Source organism: Lichtheimia ornata (genome assembly GCF_029851405.1).
Source record: "Lichtheimia ornata isolate CBS 291.66 chromosome Unknown scaffold00062, whole genome shotgun sequence".
Taxonomy (NCBI): domain Eukaryota; kingdom Fungi; phylum Mucoromycota; class Mucoromycetes; order Mucorales; family Lichtheimiaceae; genus Lichtheimia; species Lichtheimia ornata.
In genome coordinates this window covers 1,115-21,898 of record NW_026695382.1, presented here as the reverse complement: position 1 = coordinate 21,898, position 20,784 = coordinate 1,115, and the positions used below count along the sequence as shown (strand labels likewise).

The following is a 20,784-nucleotide window of genomic DNA, read 5'->3' as shown; positions in this document are numbered from 1 at the left end:
GAGAGTAGAATGATGCATGTGCGTGTGTGAATGTAGGTTGCATAATAATAGATACACAAAGAATGATGTCCAAGAAGGATGATATTGTTATTGATGAAGCCTCTATAACAACAAAGAGCGAGATAGGTTCCATTAATTTGATCTCGTGACAGCCTATTCTAGAGCTTCCCTTGGCGCCGAACCAACAAAGTCGCAAATCACACACTTGTCTCTCTCACCTATATATACAATCCTGCATATGCTATTTACACGTGCCCCACCACCACCTACTCCTCCCAATGACGATGATGATGCTGAAGCCGGCTGCAAACTGATGGACGCATTTGCTATATTTATTCAACTCTGCTTGGCTGCAGCTGCATTCTCTACACTGATTATCAAACGGCATCGGGAACATCCGCAGAGGCCTGTGCGCATTTGGTACTTTAGCAGTGGTTTTCTTTATCCTTGCAACAACGATACTCACCATTACGAAAAGGGGTTTTGACGTCAGTAAACAACTTTTTGGCGGCATCGTGATCCACACACTCAATGTGGTAGCGTCCTATATCTCTGGAGACAGTCTCGAAGGGCAACAAAGCAATCCTTGTGTCTGGTACGTTACGTTTCCTATTAACCGCGCACGCCCACGTTGCTTGCTTGCCAAGAGAAAATGAACATGTCGATGGATCATTAGGTACTTTTTGAATATACTTGTGGATACAACGCTTGGTGTGGGGATACTATGGGCCATCTTGAAGGGATTCCATCATGTGCTTATTGATCGTCTACAACTGCATGAGTTCCAAAGTGGTGTCTATGGTGATCCACCCTTTCGAAAACAAGTCAGACGATGGTCCAAGCAATTGGCGGTCTATATCACGGGTCTCGCTCTCATGAAAGTACTCGTCGTCCTGCTATTTCATTTATGTCCTTGGTTATCAGACTTTGGTCGATGGGTCTTGCAATGGACCATGGGTAATTATAAACTACAAGTCGTTTTTGTCATGCTTGTGTAAGTAGTCTATATTTTGGATAGGATGGTATATATACTTTCTCTCTCTCACACACGTACATGATCCTTAGATTCCCACTGGCTATGAACATTATTCAATTCTGGATCGTGGACACCATCGTCAAGCACAATACCGATAAAGAAGCCATTCGATTATCACCGGAAGAGGATGAAGAAGACATGTTGATTGGTGAAGATGACGAGGATGACAACAACACACATCGCCATAACCTCCCTTTGTCTGGATCCCCTAAACTCACGCCCCATCATCCTCCATCCTCCTTATCATCCGAGCACAGCACTTATGAACTCGTGGCCAACAACAGTCGATCTTAAGCAAGTGATACCCATTGTTGTTTTTTTTTGTGTATAAAGTTACATTACTTGTTTTGATCCTTTGATCGAGGAATATGTATGAATGTTATTGTATCCAAATGCTCTACAGAGGGGTGGGGGGTGTGGTGGGGGACGAGCTACATTTCATACAGTATTCTTGGCTTCTTCACATAATCGCTTGTATTCGCTCCATAAAGGACCATCGAATGAATGTTCTGTATCAAGTGATGTCGCTAATAATCCATCCTCAGCAGCAGCATGTTGGTATTCTGGTTCCAAGAACGCCATGATCAACGTGTTCAAGAGATCAGCCTGGTTTTGTTGCAAAGTAAGACTTGCTGTCTCCCCAAACTTGAGCCATCGTTCACGCATATCATTGAAGAGCTCATCGGTGACAAGTCGATCTGGGCCAATAATGGTCTGTGCATTGTGCACTAGCATAGTTGCCTCATGGAGTCCTCGTGTACAATACGCCGCACTACACGCTTTCTTGTATGCCGCCTCATCCAATTGCTTTTGTTCATCCAATGAATAAAACATCCACCTAACCAAAGTATCACCACCACCCTTATCTTGCTCTTACCTTGATACATGCTTTGCCGTAGGTGTATACAAGTCGCTCAAAGCCAAGTGATTGAAGCCTTGATTGCCCGTTGATAAGATCAGTTTCCAGCAGCAAATGCTCTTTCCATGCCGCTTCTTCCCGTTTAGCTCGTAGTAGCCATGACAGGGAGTCGAGATAAGCAGCATTCATAAAAGCAGCGAGAGCGTTCACCACTATTCGCGCAATCTTGAGGAAGGTATCGTATTCAGCCCAAAGAGGTACTAGCACTGGATCTTGACGTGATTCATTCTCCAAAAAGGTAGGCGCCTGGGTCATCAAAGAAGACTTTAGCTTTCAGCGTGCCACACATAAACAAGTATCACCCCTCCCCCAACAACTTACATTATCAACATGGCTGTCAGCATAGGTATAAACATACGTTTCCAGGGCCTGATAATCTTGAATCTTGGCCAAAAAGCTCTCGAAACTAATAGTAGCAATCTTAGTATTCATAGCACCTCGTTTCATTACCGTATAAAGACTCACGTTTTCATAATGTGATAATCATCGGGTGTATAGGTTTGTGATGTTGCCAGAAGTGTATTCATGTATTTGCGTAGTTCATCATCGTCATCTTCAGATATGGGTTGATAGTCCATCTCTGGTAGGTGGTCATGGATCGGCTCGACTACGCCACCACGATAGGCAAATTTGCTATCCGGGATTGAAATTTCTTGAGCATCACCATCGTACGATGTATTGCTGCTGTTGCCAGTGCTGTTGCCTTGTTCATACTCTCTTATCGATTCTTCAAACTGCTCATTGTCTTTCAAGACGAATTCCTATCAAAATGTGTTTAGAAAAAGAGATGAATGTAAAAGAGCACACCATTTTATATACCTTCAATGTATCCGGGACGTGATACTCCAAGTCTTCTCTGGTAGGCGAATCCATGGCTCTATCAGCGTAAATGACTGCGAGGGGTGCCATTGATTCATTGAAAACGTCATCTTCCGTAACAGGGGTAACAATAGCATCACAAAATTGAAACCATTGTCCTTGTTCACTCTCCTCCTCATGGCGTAGATTGGCTCGCTCCATCCATATATATCCCCAATAATGTCCAGGTCCATTTCCTCCATCATGATATAGCAGTGCACGAATGTCGTAAGGCTTCTTTTGAAAATCGGGCGTCTCAAAGAGCGTATTGAGTTGTTCTTGGCATGACTGTTCAATATCATAAAGCTCTGGGGAGAACAGACATGTTATTATAACACGTCGTATGACGGATCCTTCATCCATTTTTCTTACCTTCCAATCGCTGGGTGATCCTTTGTTTCACACTTGCAAGCAGCTTTTGTAATACATGGATCGGTGCAGTCGTATCAGGGTCACTCTTATCACCAAAGTAGTCCATCGTCTTGGTCAAGATATCACGCTTATCAATGGTGGTAGTGGTCGTAGAGGAGGAGGAGGATTGGCTATCCAAGAATGTCGGCTTAATCACATTTTAGTCTCTACGCATATCATTGAAAGGTATGCTCACCAGTTTGATATACCCATCTCGGCAATTTCAATCCTTGCTTTTCGAATATCTTGTCTCCATTGATATGCCTGCTGATAACGCTTTAATGCCTCGTTCTTGTTCTCATCCATGTAACGGTCGAGATAAATGGTCTTGTCAACAATGTAGTTGGTTGCGCGTTTCGATTCCTCCACGTTGTTCTCAAGAATGACGATAAGAATGGGCGGCACTCTTTCAAACGTTGTCAATCGCCAGTCATTGTCGTCTGCAGATGATAGGGTGTGCTGGCTTGTATCGTCGTTTGTCGGCTCGCATACGCTATTACTGCTGCCGGTATCACAATGATAATCATACACCATGGGACCAAGACAATCATGAAACCTCCTTGCATTCTCATCATAACGCAGGTTCAGATAGAGCAATTCTTGTTCATCCACTTCATTTCCATAATTATCCTTCGCCTTGAGTAAGAATAAGCTAAGGAAAAGTACATGTTAAAACATCACGTACTTTGTTGATCAATAAAGAGTCTTACTTGTAGAGTCGTTGCAATGATTCTTTGGGTAAATTGGGTTCACGATGCTCATCAGCCTTTGCAAACATTCCCATCAACGTATCGAAGAAGCCTATGAAACAAGTAAATAAAAATGCCATGTTGATACGAGAAAGACTCATCCTACCATCCACAGTGGGTTCAGAGGAATCCCATGACTTGTATCCAGTCTGCATCGTTTTCATGGCCCTCACAAAGTTGCACACATTTCCATATTGTCGTTTTGAGTATCTCAGGAACGCGAATATCTTTTGTAATTCCATCAGAGCTAGATAACAACCAAAGTAAGCATACTCAATCATGGTAACATCATGATGGAAATCAACATACCTCGTACGCTGTCAGATATAGGGGTATGTGCAACGTCGATTGGTTCCTTGAGGATGTCATCATCATCACCAAGATCTTCAGTATCGGATGTAGACGAGTAAGATGGTGGAGGAGGTGTAGGTGTAGGTGTAATGGCTGTTGTTGTTGTGGTGGTGTGAGATGATAATAGAGTGGGAACTGCTTCGCCTTCTCCTCGCCAATATCCAAATGTTGAACCCCAACTATCAGCCGTGGGTCTGAAAGCAAACACGGCATCCTGAAAGAATGTGATGCTGAAGAGGGTTTGAAGGATGACAGGCACATAGGCATAATCATAGGGAGGTGGTCGGAGGCCAATCGAACTATGCATATGCTATTAATTGGATATTCATGCCTCTTGTATATACACAATTTACTTACATGTTATCTTTGGCGATACGTTCGGATGGATTAGAAGGATCTACCCACCAAGTGACGGATGATTGTACTGATTGTCTTGGAGGTAATAAAGGTGCTGAAGAATCCTGTTGCTGCGGCTAATCAAAGGGAAATCAAAAAGGTGTTCTCGAGCACAGCACTGCGTGATATGACTTTACCGTTGTACTTGCAGGAACAATACTCCACATGGCTGGATCATAGCTTGTAAACGTATCGGAAAGTCTCTTTTTGTCGTAATCCTTGACAAGATAAGCTGTGATGTCTTGTAAGTCATAAAGTTCACTGGTTATGATATAGCTGCTTACCTTGTTGTTGTTGCTGTTGTTGATTGTCAGAGTGTGCGATGCTGATGTTTTCTGATGAATCAGTCAATTTCTTATCATCCTCGTACTCCCACGGATTGAGTTGCATAGGTGTCGTCGTCGAATCATCACCACGTCTACTATTGCTGCTGCTGCTGCTGCCACTCTCCTCCTCGTCGCTTTCAGCGTTTCCCGAGAATATGTAGTCTGCTGCTCGACCGACATCGTAGTTGTATCGCTACATTCAATATACATTGGTCGCTGTGCTTAGAATGCCACACCTTTTTCCCCATGGCCGAGGCCCCATGTCGTTCCATTGGCTTACAGAGAGTGCTTTTACTGCTTGCTTACGACCAATGCCCTGGTAGACATGGCAATGTCAATACACGTCCACAACATGATAGCTACACATACACGCACATACCATTTCCTGCATCAATTGAATAGCTTCTTCGATTTCACTTCGCGTAGACATGGTCGCCTCCATAACGGTATTAAAAAGAATAGAAAAGAAAGATGCGTTCACCTGCTCTTGGCAGAAATTCCCCGCGTCTATTGCATTTATCTTTTGCACTGATGGAATCAGCTATCGATAAAAGGCATGAGAGAAGTGAGAGAGAGAGAGAGGAAGAGTATAGCATGCTTTCTTTAGGATGCATGGTAAAGAAGTGGGCTACATAATATCACGTGATGCTCATCATTACTTGAGGGAGTGCATGATTCTTCTTCAAACCCCACCTATAAACATTTCCTTTTATCCTTTATTTACAATGTAGATCGATCTAATCTAAAGGCTAAAGCTCTCCATAAGGTGCAAGTGGGAGTGCTGACGTCCTTTCAACAACACGCAATTTGGCTGATCGACTTCTAGGATTATCTTCTCTTTCTTCCAACGACGGCCGTATGACATGCTTTGTACGCGTAATAAATGATGGTGTGCCGATTGATTCTTCTTCTTCACCCATATCATGTTGTTCCATTACACCATATTTCTTCTGTCGTCGATAGGCTGCTCGTTTAAGATGGAATTGATTGACAGATGCACTTTTCACTGATCGTCTTCCGGTGCCATGTTGCATGAATGATTTCACAATCTTGTCTTCAAGTGAATGGAAAGTCACCACAGCAAGGCGTCCTCCAGGATTTAATAAATATTCACTCGCTCTCAGGGCAGCTTTTAACTCGTTCAACTAGATACAAATCCATCATTAATCTAAGCACACACACACACACACAATGAGAGCTGTTCTTACCTCATCGTTGATGTAGATGCGTATGGCTTGAAATGTACGAGCTGCAGAATTGCGGACCATATCATCATCACCACGTTGCCATCTTGGTTGCGGACATGCTTTTTGGATAATGGTTGCAAGCTCTGCTGTAGTTACAATAGGTGCCTCTTGTCGTGCATTCACAATGGCAGATGCAATTTTACGCGATAAACGCTCTCCACCATACTATTCGATTCGTCAATGCACACGTCCTTGAAACAAAGCATCGTTCCAAATGACACTCACCTGATAAAGGATATCTGCAATCTTTTCTCTGGAAAAGTAATTGACCACCTCGTATGCTGAAATGGATCGTTTCATCAATGAGAGTTCAGCTGGATTGTCGGGATCAGCAGTCGCATTTTGTCCACGCGAGAACATGCGCATATCCAAAGGCCCCTCAAGTTTGTAAGAAAATCCACGTGAAGCTGTCTCAAGCTAATATAGAAGATGGGTGAATATAAAGATTCGATCCACAAAGGCTCAAATCCCTCCTACCTGTCCACTCGAAACACCAATATCCATCACAATGCCATCAAAACAAGGAATACTATACAAAGTGGTTAGTGATGATGCATAATACTCCCCTTCATAGATAATACCTCCAATCGGGTTGATGCTCTGCCACGAGTCGATCAATTTGGCCAAATTTACCTAGCCATGGAAACAGCCGGCCCCTATAGCAACACATGAATACACCCATGATCCATCATCCCTTGGTCTCAGCAACTTACTGATATTCTTTCATGTTGGCCATTTGTAATGCTTTTTCGTAAGCTGTTGGATCTTGATCAATGGCAACCACCTTACAATCGCATGCATCTACTCTTCGATTACCCTATTTAGAAGCACCATCGTATGATATGCATCAAAAGACAACCAACCTAGGATAGCTCTCGTATAGCCACCATCACCAAAGGTCATATCACAATAAACACCACCAGCACGCGGTGACAGCTGCTCAAGTACTTGATCCCCGAGGACTGGTTTGTGAATCACATTGTACGGCATGGCTGCTGAAGAATAGGTGTTGACATGGGTCCATGAGATGCCAGGGAGTAGCCTCAACGTGCGTTTAGGGAAATGAGCCACACGCAACATGCTGGAACGGTCGCAATGTAAAAGGGAGAAGGGAAAAGAACTGTCAGGTCAAAGCGAGTTGTCGCCATGGAATCCAAATTTCAACGGTCACTACTAAAAAGGAAAGTAGCATCTTCATGCTCTTGTGTGATGTCGAAACGTATGATGCAGATAACCCAATAGCAAAGTTTTCTTCTACGCTCATAATACGTTTACTATTCAAGTATCCAGTACCCATATATGTATCCCTCTAAACACCCTACCCTCTTTCTTAGAGCGAAGCCTGCTTTCCCAGCTGTACCCTTTGTAGCACAAAAAATGTCAATGCTGCTTGATGCTGTTGTGCTATCCTCCATACATATTATCAAATCCGCTCAAGACGTAGACAAGTCCTGTTATATCTAATTACTATGAGTAAAAATTAGAATGAACATTTGGTCAATAAAGAAGCAAGCTGGCGTAACATACGTGGGGTTCGAAAAATAAGCTTCAAGTCGTTATATGATTGAGATGGTTTTAAAGTTTGCAACGAACTGGGTTCGTGATCTTTGCGATGCGCTTCTTTATTGCTTGATTTCGATATTATAATGGATACCCGCGTTCCTCTATGATGCGTAGGGCCTCTTCCAAAGCGCCGTCGATATGGACATGGCTCGTCTGTACTGGCTCTGGCAATTCATACGGTTTGCAGTCTCTTCCCTGGATTGCATTGACCTTAACATACCACCCATAACCCCAAGTTTCGTGACGACCAAACGACTCGAATTCACCGACGTATGATATCTCTATGAATTTGATTGCAGAGCCATACAATCCAGGATAACCAACGATCTTGTTGACCAATGTTGTGGCTCTGTCATGTTCGAAATGGCAACGGTTGCCGTATTTGCAGGGTTCACCTCTCATGTAGTATCGGCACTTCTTCATAAGAATTCACTGAACATTCACGTAGTGAGAGGTCTAGTTTAATTAAAGCGCTTGTTTTATAGCACCTGAATCATAGAATCGGATAAAAGCGGGAGCCATAACGCCACACATACCAACCCTAACTTCTGTTGTTTGAAACAGTTTCATGCGAATAGCAGGGTTAAGGTTAGCCAATCTGTAGGCGTTTATATTTGTAGAAGGTTTGTAGGTCATGCCGTCAATTGCGATTTCAATGTTCTGAAATTGTACGTATGTGTTAAATTAACGAAAGTTGGTCATGTCAAATAAGCTTTACGCCAAATCGACACGTTGCTTCTAAATGTCTCGCTTCGATGCATGAACTTCGTATTGTAACAATAAAAACGCATGACTCGTTTCCACGCCTTCCTATGGGTAATAATGATGATGTAAGTAGCTTCCACTTTATGATCCACATAGTTGTTATCAATGACATCCCACCCATACAAAAGCTCAAAAGACGGCCTATACTACCACACGTGTATACATTTATTATGGTGGAAGACATTCAACATATAAAAGATTAACGTGACTTGAGCACTTGCTTGACAATTGCACGTAAAATGGACATGCTTCTATCATCGGCTGGATTAAAGGAGGCCATCGAGTTGGTGCAGTAACCAAATGCAATCTTGTGCTCCGGGTTCCAGAAGAAGATGCTGCCACCCATACCAGTCCATCCCACAAAGGTCACATTATCCATTGTCAAGTCATCCATGACGCCGAAGCCGCCTTTGAGTGCAGGGGTGTATCGCCCTATGAGAATGTCATAGTCCAATGGCACTGGTTCGGTGACATGAGCATACGTGGTTGAATTCAATAAATCGGGCTCGTCGGGATCAATGGCTTTACCATGGTTGGCCATCATGGCTGCCAACTTGGCTATCTATGTAGGTACGTACATCATCCATGTTATACAAAATCCTTTCCCTCCTTTCCTTTTTCTACCACTTTCACTTACTGATTTGGCATTGGTGAATCCTGAAAAGGAAGGACTTTCAAGACGACGATAGGCAAGCCTTGTTACATCCGTTCGACCAAGGCCTATAATCACACTTCGCATCGTTTTATGCGCGGGAGAGTCTGGATCATTGAGGGCAGCCATGACCGATAGCTCCTTCCTTCCATTCTTAAAGATCCGTAAAAGTTTACGATAAAAACGATGTAAACGAGGGCCACGGTAGATAGGTGCTATGCGATCATCGTAGCATTCTGCATAAGGTTTTAGTTGCCATTCAATGTCCTTGTAGACTGGGTTGATATGTTTCGCGGCCCATGCATTGACAGTGTCATTTTCAGGAGTGACGCGCTTGATGATCTCGTTAAGGTACCATCCTCGTGTTGCCGCGTGATAGCTGCGTGTTCGGTTGCCACCAAAATTGTGAGGTTGGGATGCAAGAATATCGGAAAAACGTACGGGGTCTTGTGTTGCAGCCAACGTGATGGGTGTATCGAGAAAACCAACGCCTCCTGCATGCTGCATCTAAATACAAAAGTACCCAAATTTAGCCAAAGAGAGAGAAAGAGAGAGAGAGAGAGAGAGAAAAGATGCAGCAGTAGCATCACTGTTGCGTTTTCAACGTACCAAATCACCCAATGTGACATCCTTCTTGTTGCCTTGTCCAAATTCAGGCCAATACCGAGTGACCTTTTCATCATACGACAAGTATCCTTTTTCCACAAGTTGTGCAATCACAATGGCAGTCTACAATAATACAATCCTTAAAAACACGAAACGTAATAAGCTATCCTTATGTACGACGTACCAGCATCTTGGTGCTCGAATAGACAATTTGTAAAGTGTTGGATGTATAGGGAATCTTGTTTTCAATATCCTGCCAACCTCCGTGCAAATCGAGGACAAGTTGATTATCCACATACGCTGCCACGCTGGCTCCAACATCTTCTCCTTGATAAAAGTTTTGTCTAAATGCCGTCGCGGCCTCTGCGAAATCTTCGTGAACATAGCCTTCAAAAGGTATCTCATATAGCAGATCGCATTGCATTCCAAGAATCGAACATGAAAGAGGAATAAAGGGTCCTTTGGTGAAGAATCGATAAAGTGCAGTCGTCAAAAGCGTGCATACGAGCACAAGGGCAGCCTGATAAGTATGGCGAAAGGTCCTCGATGATTCCTCTGCTGCCGTAGCCATAAAGAAAAAGTGTCAAGAAGTGAAAAAAAGCAAGGATGCTCAGCAGCTCATTTATATATAGAGAAGTGGGGGGATGATGATGATAACTGTGCCATGACATCAATCGACATTGAGAAAGCGAATGTTGGAATAAAGCAAGATGCATGATTGGTGGTACAACAAGAGCAAAACAAAGGTTATTGTTATAGGGAGAACTTAGAGTGCATGTTCATGGAGCAATTGTGCAACGTCCTTTCTGTAAATCATACAAAACAAGTACATAATGAGTGAGAGCGCCACAAATATTGACGACTTCTTACCGTTTCCCACTGATAATGTTTACCACGAGATCACTTTCTTTTTTGCCTCCTCGTTGTGAATCAATGACACGTCTGAATTGAGTGATTTGCGAAGAAAGATCCAAGGTATATCGCTCTATTATTGGTTTACGTTAACAAGAGAGAACCAAGCATTGTCGTCATAATGCTTACCATCCGGACCAGCAGAGACAACTTTCAAGCATATCAGGTAGCATGAACGGTGTAACAATCCAGGTTCAAGTTTGGAGACCTTGTCATCCGGCAGCTCCTTTGATGGCTCACAATGCTGGATGGCCAATTTTTGCTCTCTGGTATTATAGTGGATGGGTGATCGGACCAGTATTTTGCTGTAAGGTCGAATCTCACGCAGCTCAGGTGTCGATTCAAGGCATTCAGTGAATCGTGGTATAAGAGATGGCATTTTGATAAGCCTAACCAATTGAATTCTTTTTAGCATCCTCATTGATATGTGTTCTTGTGATTTAATTACCAGCTCTCATGTGTGGAACAAGTATCGGCATTCACGATAATCTTGATAAAGTGCTTATAGCCTGTCAAGAGGTTCAATGGCTTGAAGAGTTTGGGTAGCATCTTGTCTTGGCTTTGCTGGGAGGATAGCACCAAATGGGCTACATGGATCAACATCATTGAGTAAGCCATTCATGATGATCATCCACAATAATAACCCTACCTCGAATCAATTCGTTGGATAATGCTTTGAGGGTAGACTTTGTAACTGCTGGTGCAGCATTCTTTACAGGGTAACATGGAGTAACAATCGGCATCACTGCATTCTCGAATTGCGTCTATTATTGATGATGATTAATAGGGTAATCCATGTTGGGCGCGGTAAATGACGTATGCTTACCAAAGAGCGGTATTCAATGCGTGTCCCGCTGTAGCTAGGTATCAAGTCGGTCAAAATGACGGGAGCTGTCCAAGGCCAGTTGGCCCACATGTTGAAAAATGAGAGTAATAACTCCATCACTGTCACTGAAGCTCCTGGAGATTGTTGTTGATAGGTCATATATGTCTTGAGCAGTAGTAAGGTCCACGCCATTCCATTCAAATAGCCCATCTGCTTGTCGTAGATATCTCGTTGCCTTGCCCAATATTTTACTGCCTGGATCGCAAGTCGAAATGTGGGTATATCCGTGTCTCGCACTTGTTGCATAATGAATTGCATCGTACGAGGTCCTAGTTTTTATACCTGCCGCTATTAGTACGATATTCATTGTCTGTGCCCTTCCATATATGTAACACTTACCATCCAATGATCGTAAGCATCCTTCATCAAGTCCTTCCAAGAGCGCGTTATCCAAAAGATTGATGTCATGTGGTATTGCTGCGATCTTCAATCGAACAAAAGAAATATCGACCTAATCACAATATGAGCAACATGTACCACCTTAGCACAAGATTCATGCTTACCGGTATGCTATCCACTGTACATCGAATAATAGGCACTTTGGCATCTGCTACCACCTTTACCCAAGTATTAGTACATAGAATCAGATACAAGAATGGTCATGATATTATTACCTCGACATCTTCAATAGTAGCTTGATCCTTTAAAAGGTCGGGAAAGAAAAGGAAAAAGTCGCGTCGTCGCACATGAGCAGCACCCAGGAATACAAGATCCATATCACTGTCGGCCAAGTGAGCACCCAACCCATACGATCCAAAGGGCATAATCTGACAATCGATCTCGTCGGCTTTGATGTTGTGTTCCCAGGCAATCTCTTCGCTTAGACGAGGGATCAATAGACGTAAGAGGCTCAAGACCATTTCCCTTTAAACGACGCATGAGTTTGCCTGCTGCTGGTGAATGGGTTGCCGCATGTTCTCATTTACCGTTTTCTCAAGTGGGCATGGCTTTCAATCACGCGATGGCTGAGAAGATAATCATCCATATCGACTCACAAGCAAGGAAAGAAAGGTACCTAATGCGTCAAGTCAATTTATCATTTCCTGACAACCTCCCCCCCCCACACACACACGCCCCGCCCAGCGGCTCCCTATCACCTGGTCTACCATCGGCATGAATTTTTACTGATCACGCATACACGCACGCACGCACACGGTATCCCTTGACTACCATCATCCCATCCTCATCCTTAACGACCGCTACTTGTATGAAAAGGTTATTTATTCTTTTGATACCTTAAGAACCTGAAACCTTCTCGTTAACAAGTTGAAGATGGATCCAAAGAAAAGAGCAATGACAGTACACGTCAACGTGATCACATTGTAAGGCATGGAGAAATCGGGGGTAGGTAAGCTGACAAGGAGGGTATCCGTATAAATTCGCATCGTACGATTGTCACTAATGAACATTGGTTAATAGTAGTTCACTAAGGATTCGATGTCATGCATACTCACACTTCATCCAATATGGGCGCTGTGATGACAGCAGGCCTAGAAGCATTACGTTTAGTTTCCTTACTCATTCCTGCACATATATAAAGCTCACCCAATATCGAAACCTCGGTTCGCATCAGGTCGATGTTCTGTGTACTTTAAAAATACTTTGTCCAAGTCCATCGATAAAGTGACAGTGGATCTTGCTGGTAGTAAGAGTTTGCATTCAAGCATGGAAGGTCTTGCTCTATCAACAGCGGGTTGATATAACATTTGCTCGACAATGTCTACTTCGCACAAGAATAAGTACAATGATCACAACAAATCCTCGAACACACTCTTACCATTTTGTGGGTTGTTGTTGTCCCCTACCACTTGAATATCCAAGGTATGCAGATATAGCTTGAGAAACCAGGGTATGGAATCATAGTACACAATAGGCATAGGAGCATCGTGACGATTTTGAAGAGTGACTTGGATACCACCTCGTTCTTGGCCATGTCCGGTAAGATAACGATGAGCCGATATCATGGGAAGAGCGGATGCAAGTGCTAGTAGTACATCTGGTTAACCACCAAGCATATCCCCGATATGGTTCAATACATACGATAATGGAAGGTATCTTCGGCCCAGGTCATGCGGATATCCAAACTCTCATTCACTGTAACACACACACACACACATGTCAGATCATCGCCACCATCATCAAAATATACGTCTTTGACATACCTTGTTTCAAATCATACATGATAAAATCCTTTCCTTTCATGGTGGGTTCAGGACTTAGAATGGCGTCATCATCATTCACCGCGACACGAATGAAACTTTGATTTGCTACAGGACACGCTCCATGAGGTACACGAGCAAAAACCTCTTCCAATGACCAATCTAAGATGTCACAAAGTCAATATAGATTCCCTCCTCCATTGGTATGTATATAATGTTTTACCTCTTCGATTCGTGTCACGAACAGGATCCATCACCGAGACAACAGCTTGCTTGAGCTCCATTGTACATTGGTTATCCTATGATTTTCAATATCAATCACAATGTCTCCCTTGCAAGAATGAGTAGTAGCCTTCTTTGGTCAAGTACTTGCCTTGCATTGTCGTTTAGCATGGATGGACATGGAATGGAAATAGGAGTTGTATATCTTGTGTGCGTTCAATAAAGATGCAATGCCAGACTAGATGCCATCTTAGTAAAATGAAAAGGATCATTGATCACATCAACAATTTTACCTTTGCCTTGCAAGGCAATAGCTTGATCCATGGTGTAAGATTTTCAGTGCAAACGTTTTCATGGGGCAGATAACCGAATCGCAATTGAGAAGTTGATTTTGTGGCATCATCTGGACCAAAGGATAAGGCAGGTTGTGTGGTCAATGTTTCATCGATGAAATTGAGCGAGGCACAGAATAGACCCGATAACGTATTGGTAAGCGAATGCCATCGTGCATCAATGCTGCATGAAAGTAAAAAAAGTGTCAGCTCATTCAACACAAAACCACCTCTCTTCCCATGGATCTTACTTTGTATGGTTTTGCATCCAAGCCCACAACTCGACACCTGTTCCTGCAGATTGCTCTGGTGGATATCCCCAATGATCATAATGCCATCGTCCTTGAGAAAAGGTAAGATGCATTTCATCCACGTCGTATTGTTGCAGCACTTGTCCAATGACTTTGGGGAAAAGATTATAATCCAATACTATGCTTGCTTGTTAGCTACTATGCGATGCAAAAGGGGGGGTTTGAGGACGTCGTCAGCTTACACTGTGATCCAGGAGCCATCGTGGCATCGACGTGTGTAGTAAAGTCGAAATGGGCGAGCAGTTTACCATCCGGCAGCGATCGTAAGGTCAAGTCCTCATCGAAGCGTTCATTGTATGACCTGGCCAAGGATAAAGCTGCCTGAAGAATGACAAGACCACCAATGACGTGAAGACGCATTCTGTGGACACCAGGATGATACAGCAGCTTTTGGTAACCTGTTCTCTAAATGCACGCGAATCCAGCCAATGATAACAGCTGAACATTATCCACGCCCGTCCACCTGTTGTTATGCAGCCATCCTATGAACCCTGATTACATCCCTCGCCCTGCAATAAACAACACGCTATGTAACATGATCATTTACAATGAATAAAGAGTCATCCGAAAAAAGAGGATTTGCATGAAATTGTAACAAAGTATGCTCTTTTGGTACGACACGACCTCCACCACGGCCTAAATTCCTTGATCCCACACCTACCCACTCGTCCAATCGCACCCACCAAGAAGCATCAATATGAGTCAAGATGTTTATGGGTACAACGAATAGACTAGTCATATCAAAATTCATTTGCAGCTTGTTCCTATCCCTCCCAATGACTCATTGCAAAATGGTTATTAGATTTCGCGTCGTATGGATGTGTGTACGCTATGCGTGTAGAAAAAAGAGGGTAGAGATCCACAACTGGTCTAGGACGTACGGCGAATATCGGGAACACTGGATACGGAAAAACTCTCAACAGAGGGCAGTGTCCCATTGTAACATCGTGCGTGTATGTATGGTGTCATCGGATCAAAAAGGTCATCTGAAAATGAAAAATCTCATCTTGTTCCCTCTATTTTTCCATCATTTCCAAGATGGATCCGTTACCTTGGTCCCTGAAAGAGCTATCCCTAAAATAGCCGAATTGGTCTGTGTACATATGGCAGCAGCAGCAGCAGCAGCGGGATTTTCTTGTGCGTGTGTGAGGGTGTTTCAATAAGCCACCTAGATTCAAAGGGCATTTATTTATCTCTTTGCACCCCCTTTTTTTTGCTTTTGTTTTATTGATCTACTGTTTACGGCCCACCATCTGTGCGCACATCCATACATGTCCAGTGTTACAAGCAAAGACAGCAATGAGTTTCAGCACCCTCCTCCTCCAGTAGGCAGGGGCAAGGGTGTCTACCTTTCAGCTATTGTAGCTGCCATCGGTGGTTTTCTTTCTGGTTATGACACTGGCGCTACCAGTGGTGTGCTTACCATGGAACCGTTTGTCAACCGCTTTTTTTCTCCCGAAAACCTTGCCTATCTTCAAGGTCTCATGTTGGCCTTTTTCCTCATGACGGCGGCATTAGCAGCCTTTTGTTCTGGTCCTGTATGCGGTACGTGTATATACATGCTTTTATTTTATTGCCCGCTGCATGATGGGCTAATTTCTTCTCTACTACTACTACTAGATCGATTGAGTCGCAAGTACAGTGTAGTATTGTCCGCCACATTCTTCTGTATTGGCAACATGTTCATGGTCATTGGCTATAACTATGGCTTGTTCTTGGCAGGTCGTCTTGTTGCTGGTATTGGTGCTGGTCTTATGACAAAGTAAGTGGATCGAAAAAAAAGAGATGTAGATGGGTCCATATGATTCTCACACCTATCATCTTCTAGTGCCATTCCTTTGTACCACTCTGAAATCGCTCCACCAGAAATTCGTGGTCGTTTGATCAGCTTCTTCACCCTGATGAGTCTCTTTGGTCAAGTCGTTGGTTACTTTATTACCTTTGGCACCAGCCACTTGAGTACCGATTGGTCATGGCGTGCTCCTTACATGATGCAATGTCTTTTGGCAGTGATCTTTGGATTGAGCATGTTGCCTATGCCTTACTCCCCTCGCTGGCTTGTTTATCGTGGTCGTCAAGAAGAAGCTCTTGCATCCTTGGTATCATTGCGTGACGTGGATGCTGAGAATCCCATCATCAAACAAGAATACCAGGAAATCGTCGACGAATTGGAATTCGAAAAATCACTTGGCAAACGTAGCTACCTCGAGCTTTTTGAACGCAAGAACCGTAAACAATTCTTCTCGGCCTTGTTTGTTGGCATTGGAACAGCTTTCCTTGGTACCGTGGCTATTTGTAAGTATGAAGAGGATGACCGTGGGATGAGAGCATGATGACTAAAGCATCCTCCTGTAGCCTATTTTGCACCTCAAATCTTCCAAGCTGCTGGTTTGTCGGATGTATCATCATCCATTGCTGCTACAGGTGGTACTGGTTTGTTGTCATTGGTGCTCGCTGGTGTCTCTCTTCAATGGTTGGTGGATTCCTTGGGCCGTCGTATCCTCTTCATCACTGGTGCAGGTGCCATGGGCGTCAGCATGTTTATTGTGGGCGCTATCTTTCAAGTCTACACGCAAGTGGATCCTGTTTCAGGCGATGTCAGCATTACCAACACCAATGCCACCAACACCATTATTGCTTTCATCTATCTCTTCACTGGTTTCTATGCATTGACTTGGGGCATCACCACCTACGTGTATCCATCGGAGGTCTTCAACATGCGTGTTCGTGCCAAGGGCATGAGCTTGTGCTTTGGTTTCAATTGGGGCTTCACTATCCTAATCACCTATTGTATGCCACTCTTTTTGGAACACACCGTATCAGGCGTCTATTTCTTTTTCGGTGCATGCTGTATCGTTTGTATGGTGGGTGCCTTTTTCCTTCCAGAAACCAAATGCAAGCCACTTGAAGAGATGGACAGCGTCTTTGGCACCAAATGATGGACGCTTTCACCAGGTATATGATATCCTCCTTATGTACACTCTACAACACAACACACACTACTCTTTTTATTAGTATAGAATAAAACCACAAACTGCTGGGGTCACGGTGCCGTCTTCTGTCGACTTTTCATCTCCTTCGCTTCATGTTCTTTGTAACATGTTGGGGATACGAGATGAAAGTAGATGGAATGATAAGCCCGTGCTTGTTTGAAATCGTGAATTCAAGGGGTGCTGCACGTCTAGCTAGGGAAACCTGCAGTGTGCGGCTGAGACTTTACCCTCATTAGCGGATCAGGATAATGCCTGCGTCGCGATGAATGCCACGATTTTTAGACAGGGACATTGGGGGAGAAGTAACTAGTGCTGGTATTTAGGTACTTCTCAACTCGTAGGACATGGGAAGGTGTGAGTGAGTGAGTGAGTGAGTTGGTTGGGTGGAAGGTTTGATGTCTTTTACGAGGTCCCTGTCAATGGAAGATTAGGAGCGTGCTTGAGTGAACTTGAGCTCGTGGCAATGAGGGAAAGGATGGCACATGCATGGGATTTTCCATAGGATGAGAATGGGTGGTTATATTTGGTTGCTTGCTTTAGGGGGGTTGATTGTTATCGAGATTACAGAAATAAACTTCTCTTTGTATACAAAAATGATGGCATGTGATGACACCAATGTTTATTGTTTACGTTTTAGCCACGTGTAAAAAAAAGGGATTGCTTTCACATTTCCAATTTACACGATGAATTGATTCTTTACATTGGACCAATTCCAGCCAAGACCATTGAGTCTCGCAACTCGCATGATGATACGATAGCTGGTGTTGAACTTGTTTCACAAAGGCTGTGACTTTGCAAAAGCGGTACTTTTGCTGCTTTGCTTGCCTGCCCCTGCAGGCCCGATCGGGTCGAGAAAATAATTAGCAGTAACGGCTGTGTTTTTTGTTTTCCTTTCTTCTTCACTACTCTTCTTTACTACAACCCCCCACTCGTACATTATCTAAAATGGCTGTCCCCGAAGGTAACGCTACTGCTGGTGCCAAGCTCTTCAAGACCCGCTGCGCTCAATGCCACACCGTTGAGGCTGTATGTGTTGATTTTTGATCATTTTTTTAAAATCTTGTGGTGATGATGATACTGATACAACATGGCTTGCATATAGGGTGGTCCCCACAAGGTTGGTCCCAACCTTCACGGTGTCTTTGGACGCAAGTCCGGTCAAGCTGCTGGCTACTCCTACACCGATGCCAACAAGAACAAGGGTGTTGAGTGGAACGACCAAACCATGTTCGACGTAAGTGTGATACGATGATGCTTTCTTGATGATCATGTTGATTGAAGGCTTTGTCATAGTACTTGGAGAACCCCAAGAAGTACATCCCTGGTACCAAGATGGCTTTCGCTGGTTTCAAGAAGCCCAAGGACCGTGCTGACGTTGTCGCCTACTTGAAGGTAACGATGAAATTACTCTTTTCGAAAAAGCTAAACATGCTGATCCCGTTCTTTTATCACTCTTATAGGAGGCTACTGCTTAAGTAGACAACATATTACCTGCATAGACCCATTTTACATTTCGACTCGCTTAGTCTTGTGATTAAAAAAGAAGGAATGTTAGACTTTTGTAAATGACTGCATGGCACCTATTTGCTCATTCATGAATGAGATCATGTGACTTTTTGATTGAAGGGCAAGACGAGAGGAAGACACGTACCGGGGGTTATTATAAGAGAACGGTCAACGAAAAGCAGGGCGATGTTTTCTCTTAGTTGTTCTAGGCTACCGGGTGGGCCTATTTATCAATAGGACTTTTGGAATGAGGGTAGGTGAAAATGACAAGCTTCCATTTCGGAGTAACGTATCTGTCTGCATAAAGGATTATCCTCTTTGCAATCATATGCTGGCATGGTTTGCCTTTGATTATTGAATATGCACACTTGAAATGCTCTTGATCCTTTGTCATTTCCTTTGGAGCAAACTTGCATTGAATTTGTAAGACTTGGTTGTTACTAAAAAAGATGGTCTATGAGGATGGCCCCACCTAGATCATCGTTGGACACAGCCATTCAAAACGTTCATCGTGAAGTGTGGGTCTTTATAAAGACAGTGTTGATCAGCATGCCCAAGAGCATCTTGTGTAAAAGCTTGAGGTGCGAGAGGAGCAATCTCATAATCAAGGATTGATGTACAGTGTTCATGCATTTATACAAGAAGAGGTGTCCGACCTATTTAATTTCCACTTCTTCCACTCCACAACTTCTTGTCTCTTCCTCCCATTCTCAACTGTTGGCCCATTCAAGTATACAATTACCACCTGCGAACGATTGTCCTGCTTCAACCCATCATGTCGATCCTACAATTGCCTTGATCCGATTGCCTTTGACTGGATGGCAAGTCCATGGCGTGTACACAGCCTTCTTGTCACTCTTCTACAACACACGCATCTCTCGATACGACACGCTCTCTTGCACGATCCTCTGCCACGATCAACCGCAACAGCATTCATTGCAGCTGTTACCATTAGCAAGGTCTTCATTGTCTCAATCAGCGTTTTTGCCTTGCAGCCTTTTTCACGTGAACAGCAGCTAGCCATTGTACACAAGCAGCTTTAGTTACGTGTAGCAACTTGCTTCAATACGTACGGATCTTATGGATGATGCCATATCAGCTATCTAATACGCTGCAATACAAGCACTCTTCGCCTGGTTGAGCTGCGATGGAAAATGACCAAGAAAGAGATACATCAACAGCAGGATGGGAAAGGAAGCATATCAGCAGCGATCACATGGCTCTTTTAAACCAACGTATTGGATTTGCAATGGTTATGGATGGATGCAATCAAGGACATTGGCGTCCTGGAATGTTGCTTTGGTTACTTGGCGCGTCATCAGCAGTAAGGATACATCATGTCATGTGGATGCGGCCGAGAATGATGATGGATGGGATGGCATTGTTGAGAAGGCTTATTTTTTCACGAGAAGCAGTTTACAGCCATGGATGGGGGATTGGAGTACTCGATCTTTTTCGGATAATGGAGCAGAGGCATGGTATGAGCTTATGGTTGGAAGCACTTGACAGCATAGAATTGATTGTATATCCTTATCTACAAGATTCATCGACACAAACACGAAGGCACATGAGGCACCGACACTG

At 43.6% G+C, this 20,784-nt stretch overlaps 8 protein-coding genes across 8 annotated transcripts; 3 read left to right on the top strand and 5 right to left on the bottom strand.

The window, feature by feature from the left end:
• Positions 1-238: 238 nt before the first annotated feature.
• Positions 239-1,330, top strand: O0I10_009927 (uncharacterized protein; the record flags this gene model as incomplete). Its single annotated transcript, XM_058489913.1, has 4 exons — positions 239-420; positions 479-595; positions 677-994; positions 1,066-1,330. The coding sequence occupies 4 exons, from the start codon at positions 239-241 to the stop codon at positions 1,328-1,330; spliced, it is 882 nt and encodes a 293-aa protein (XP_058339273.1).
• Positions 1,331-1,474: 144 nt separating this feature from the next.
• Positions 1,475-5,488, bottom strand: O0I10_009926 (uncharacterized protein; the record flags this gene model as incomplete). The annotated part of the gene is made up of 15 exons (XM_058489912.1): positions 1,475-1,843; positions 1,914-2,201; positions 2,277-2,361; positions 2,421-2,716; positions 2,775-3,121; positions 3,186-3,355; positions 3,421-3,876; positions 3,935-4,025; positions 4,080-4,220; positions 4,283-4,623; positions 4,682-4,797; positions 4,858-4,952; positions 5,005-5,239; positions 5,327-5,362; positions 5,426-5,488. The coding sequence occupies 15 exons, from the start codon at positions 5,486-5,488 to the stop codon at positions 1,475-1,477; spliced, it is 3,129 nt and encodes a 1,042-aa protein (XP_058339272.1).
• Positions 5,489-5,795: 307 nt separating this feature from the next.
• On the bottom strand, positions 5,796-7,373 carry O0I10_009925 (16S rRNA (cytosine(1402)-N(4))-methyltransferase; the record flags this gene model as incomplete). Its single annotated transcript, XM_058489911.1, has 7 exons — positions 5,796-6,191; positions 6,255-6,458; positions 6,519-6,710; positions 6,771-6,822; positions 6,875-6,949; positions 7,007-7,094; positions 7,157-7,373. 7 exons carry the CDS (start codon positions 7,371-7,373, stop codon positions 5,796-5,798), a joined length of 1,224 nt encoding a protein of 407 aa, XP_058339271.1.
• A 1,447-nt stretch (positions 7,374-8,820) lies between these two features.
• Positions 8,821-10,450, bottom strand: O0I10_009924 (uncharacterized protein; the record flags this gene model as incomplete). Its single annotated transcript, XM_058489910.1, has 4 exons — positions 8,821-9,183; positions 9,259-9,780; positions 9,883-10,002; positions 10,064-10,450. The coding sequence occupies 4 exons, from the start codon at positions 10,448-10,450 to the stop codon at positions 8,821-8,823; spliced, it is 1,392 nt and encodes a 463-aa protein (XP_058339270.1).
• A 195-nt stretch (positions 10,451-10,645) lies between these two features.
• Positions 10,646-12,662, bottom strand: O0I10_009923 (uncharacterized protein; the record flags this gene model as incomplete). The annotated part of the gene is made up of 10 exons (XM_058489909.1): positions 10,646-10,685; positions 10,750-10,864; positions 10,921-11,180; positions 11,240-11,378; positions 11,441-11,555; positions 11,618-11,946; positions 12,017-12,128; positions 12,181-12,234; positions 12,292-12,541; positions 12,604-12,662. 10 exons carry the CDS (start codon positions 12,660-12,662, stop codon positions 10,646-10,648), a joined length of 1,473 nt encoding a protein of 490 aa, XP_058339269.1.
• A 235-nt stretch (positions 12,663-12,897) lies between these two features.
• O0I10_009922 (uncharacterized protein) lies at positions 12,898-15,061 on the bottom strand (the record flags this gene model as incomplete). The annotated part of the gene is made up of 11 exons (XM_058489908.1): positions 12,898-13,075; positions 13,132-13,167; positions 13,223-13,397; positions 13,455-13,661; positions 13,718-13,771; positions 13,840-13,998; positions 14,060-14,135; positions 14,210-14,296; positions 14,352-14,574; positions 14,642-14,819; positions 14,884-15,061. 11 exons carry the CDS (start codon positions 15,059-15,061, stop codon positions 12,898-12,900), a joined length of 1,551 nt encoding a protein of 516 aa, XP_058339268.1.
• A 911-nt stretch (positions 15,062-15,972) lies between these two features.
• Positions 15,973-17,640, top strand: O0I10_009921 (uncharacterized protein; the record flags this gene model as incomplete). The annotated part of the gene is made up of 4 exons (XM_058489907.1): positions 15,973-16,246; positions 16,322-16,463; positions 16,530-16,996; positions 17,057-17,640. 4 exons carry the CDS (start codon positions 15,973-15,975, stop codon positions 17,638-17,640), a joined length of 1,467 nt encoding a protein of 488 aa, XP_058339267.1.
• Positions 17,641-18,639: 999 nt separating this feature from the next.
• O0I10_009920 (cytochrome c) lies at positions 18,640-19,169 on the top strand (the record flags this gene model as incomplete). Its single annotated transcript, XM_058489906.1, has 4 exons — positions 18,640-18,720; positions 18,797-18,928; positions 18,988-19,086; positions 19,155-19,169. The coding sequence occupies 4 exons, from the start codon at positions 18,640-18,642 to the stop codon at positions 19,167-19,169; spliced, it is 327 nt and encodes a 108-aa protein (XP_058339266.1).
• Between the last annotated feature and the right edge of the window lie 1,615 nt (positions 19,170-20,784).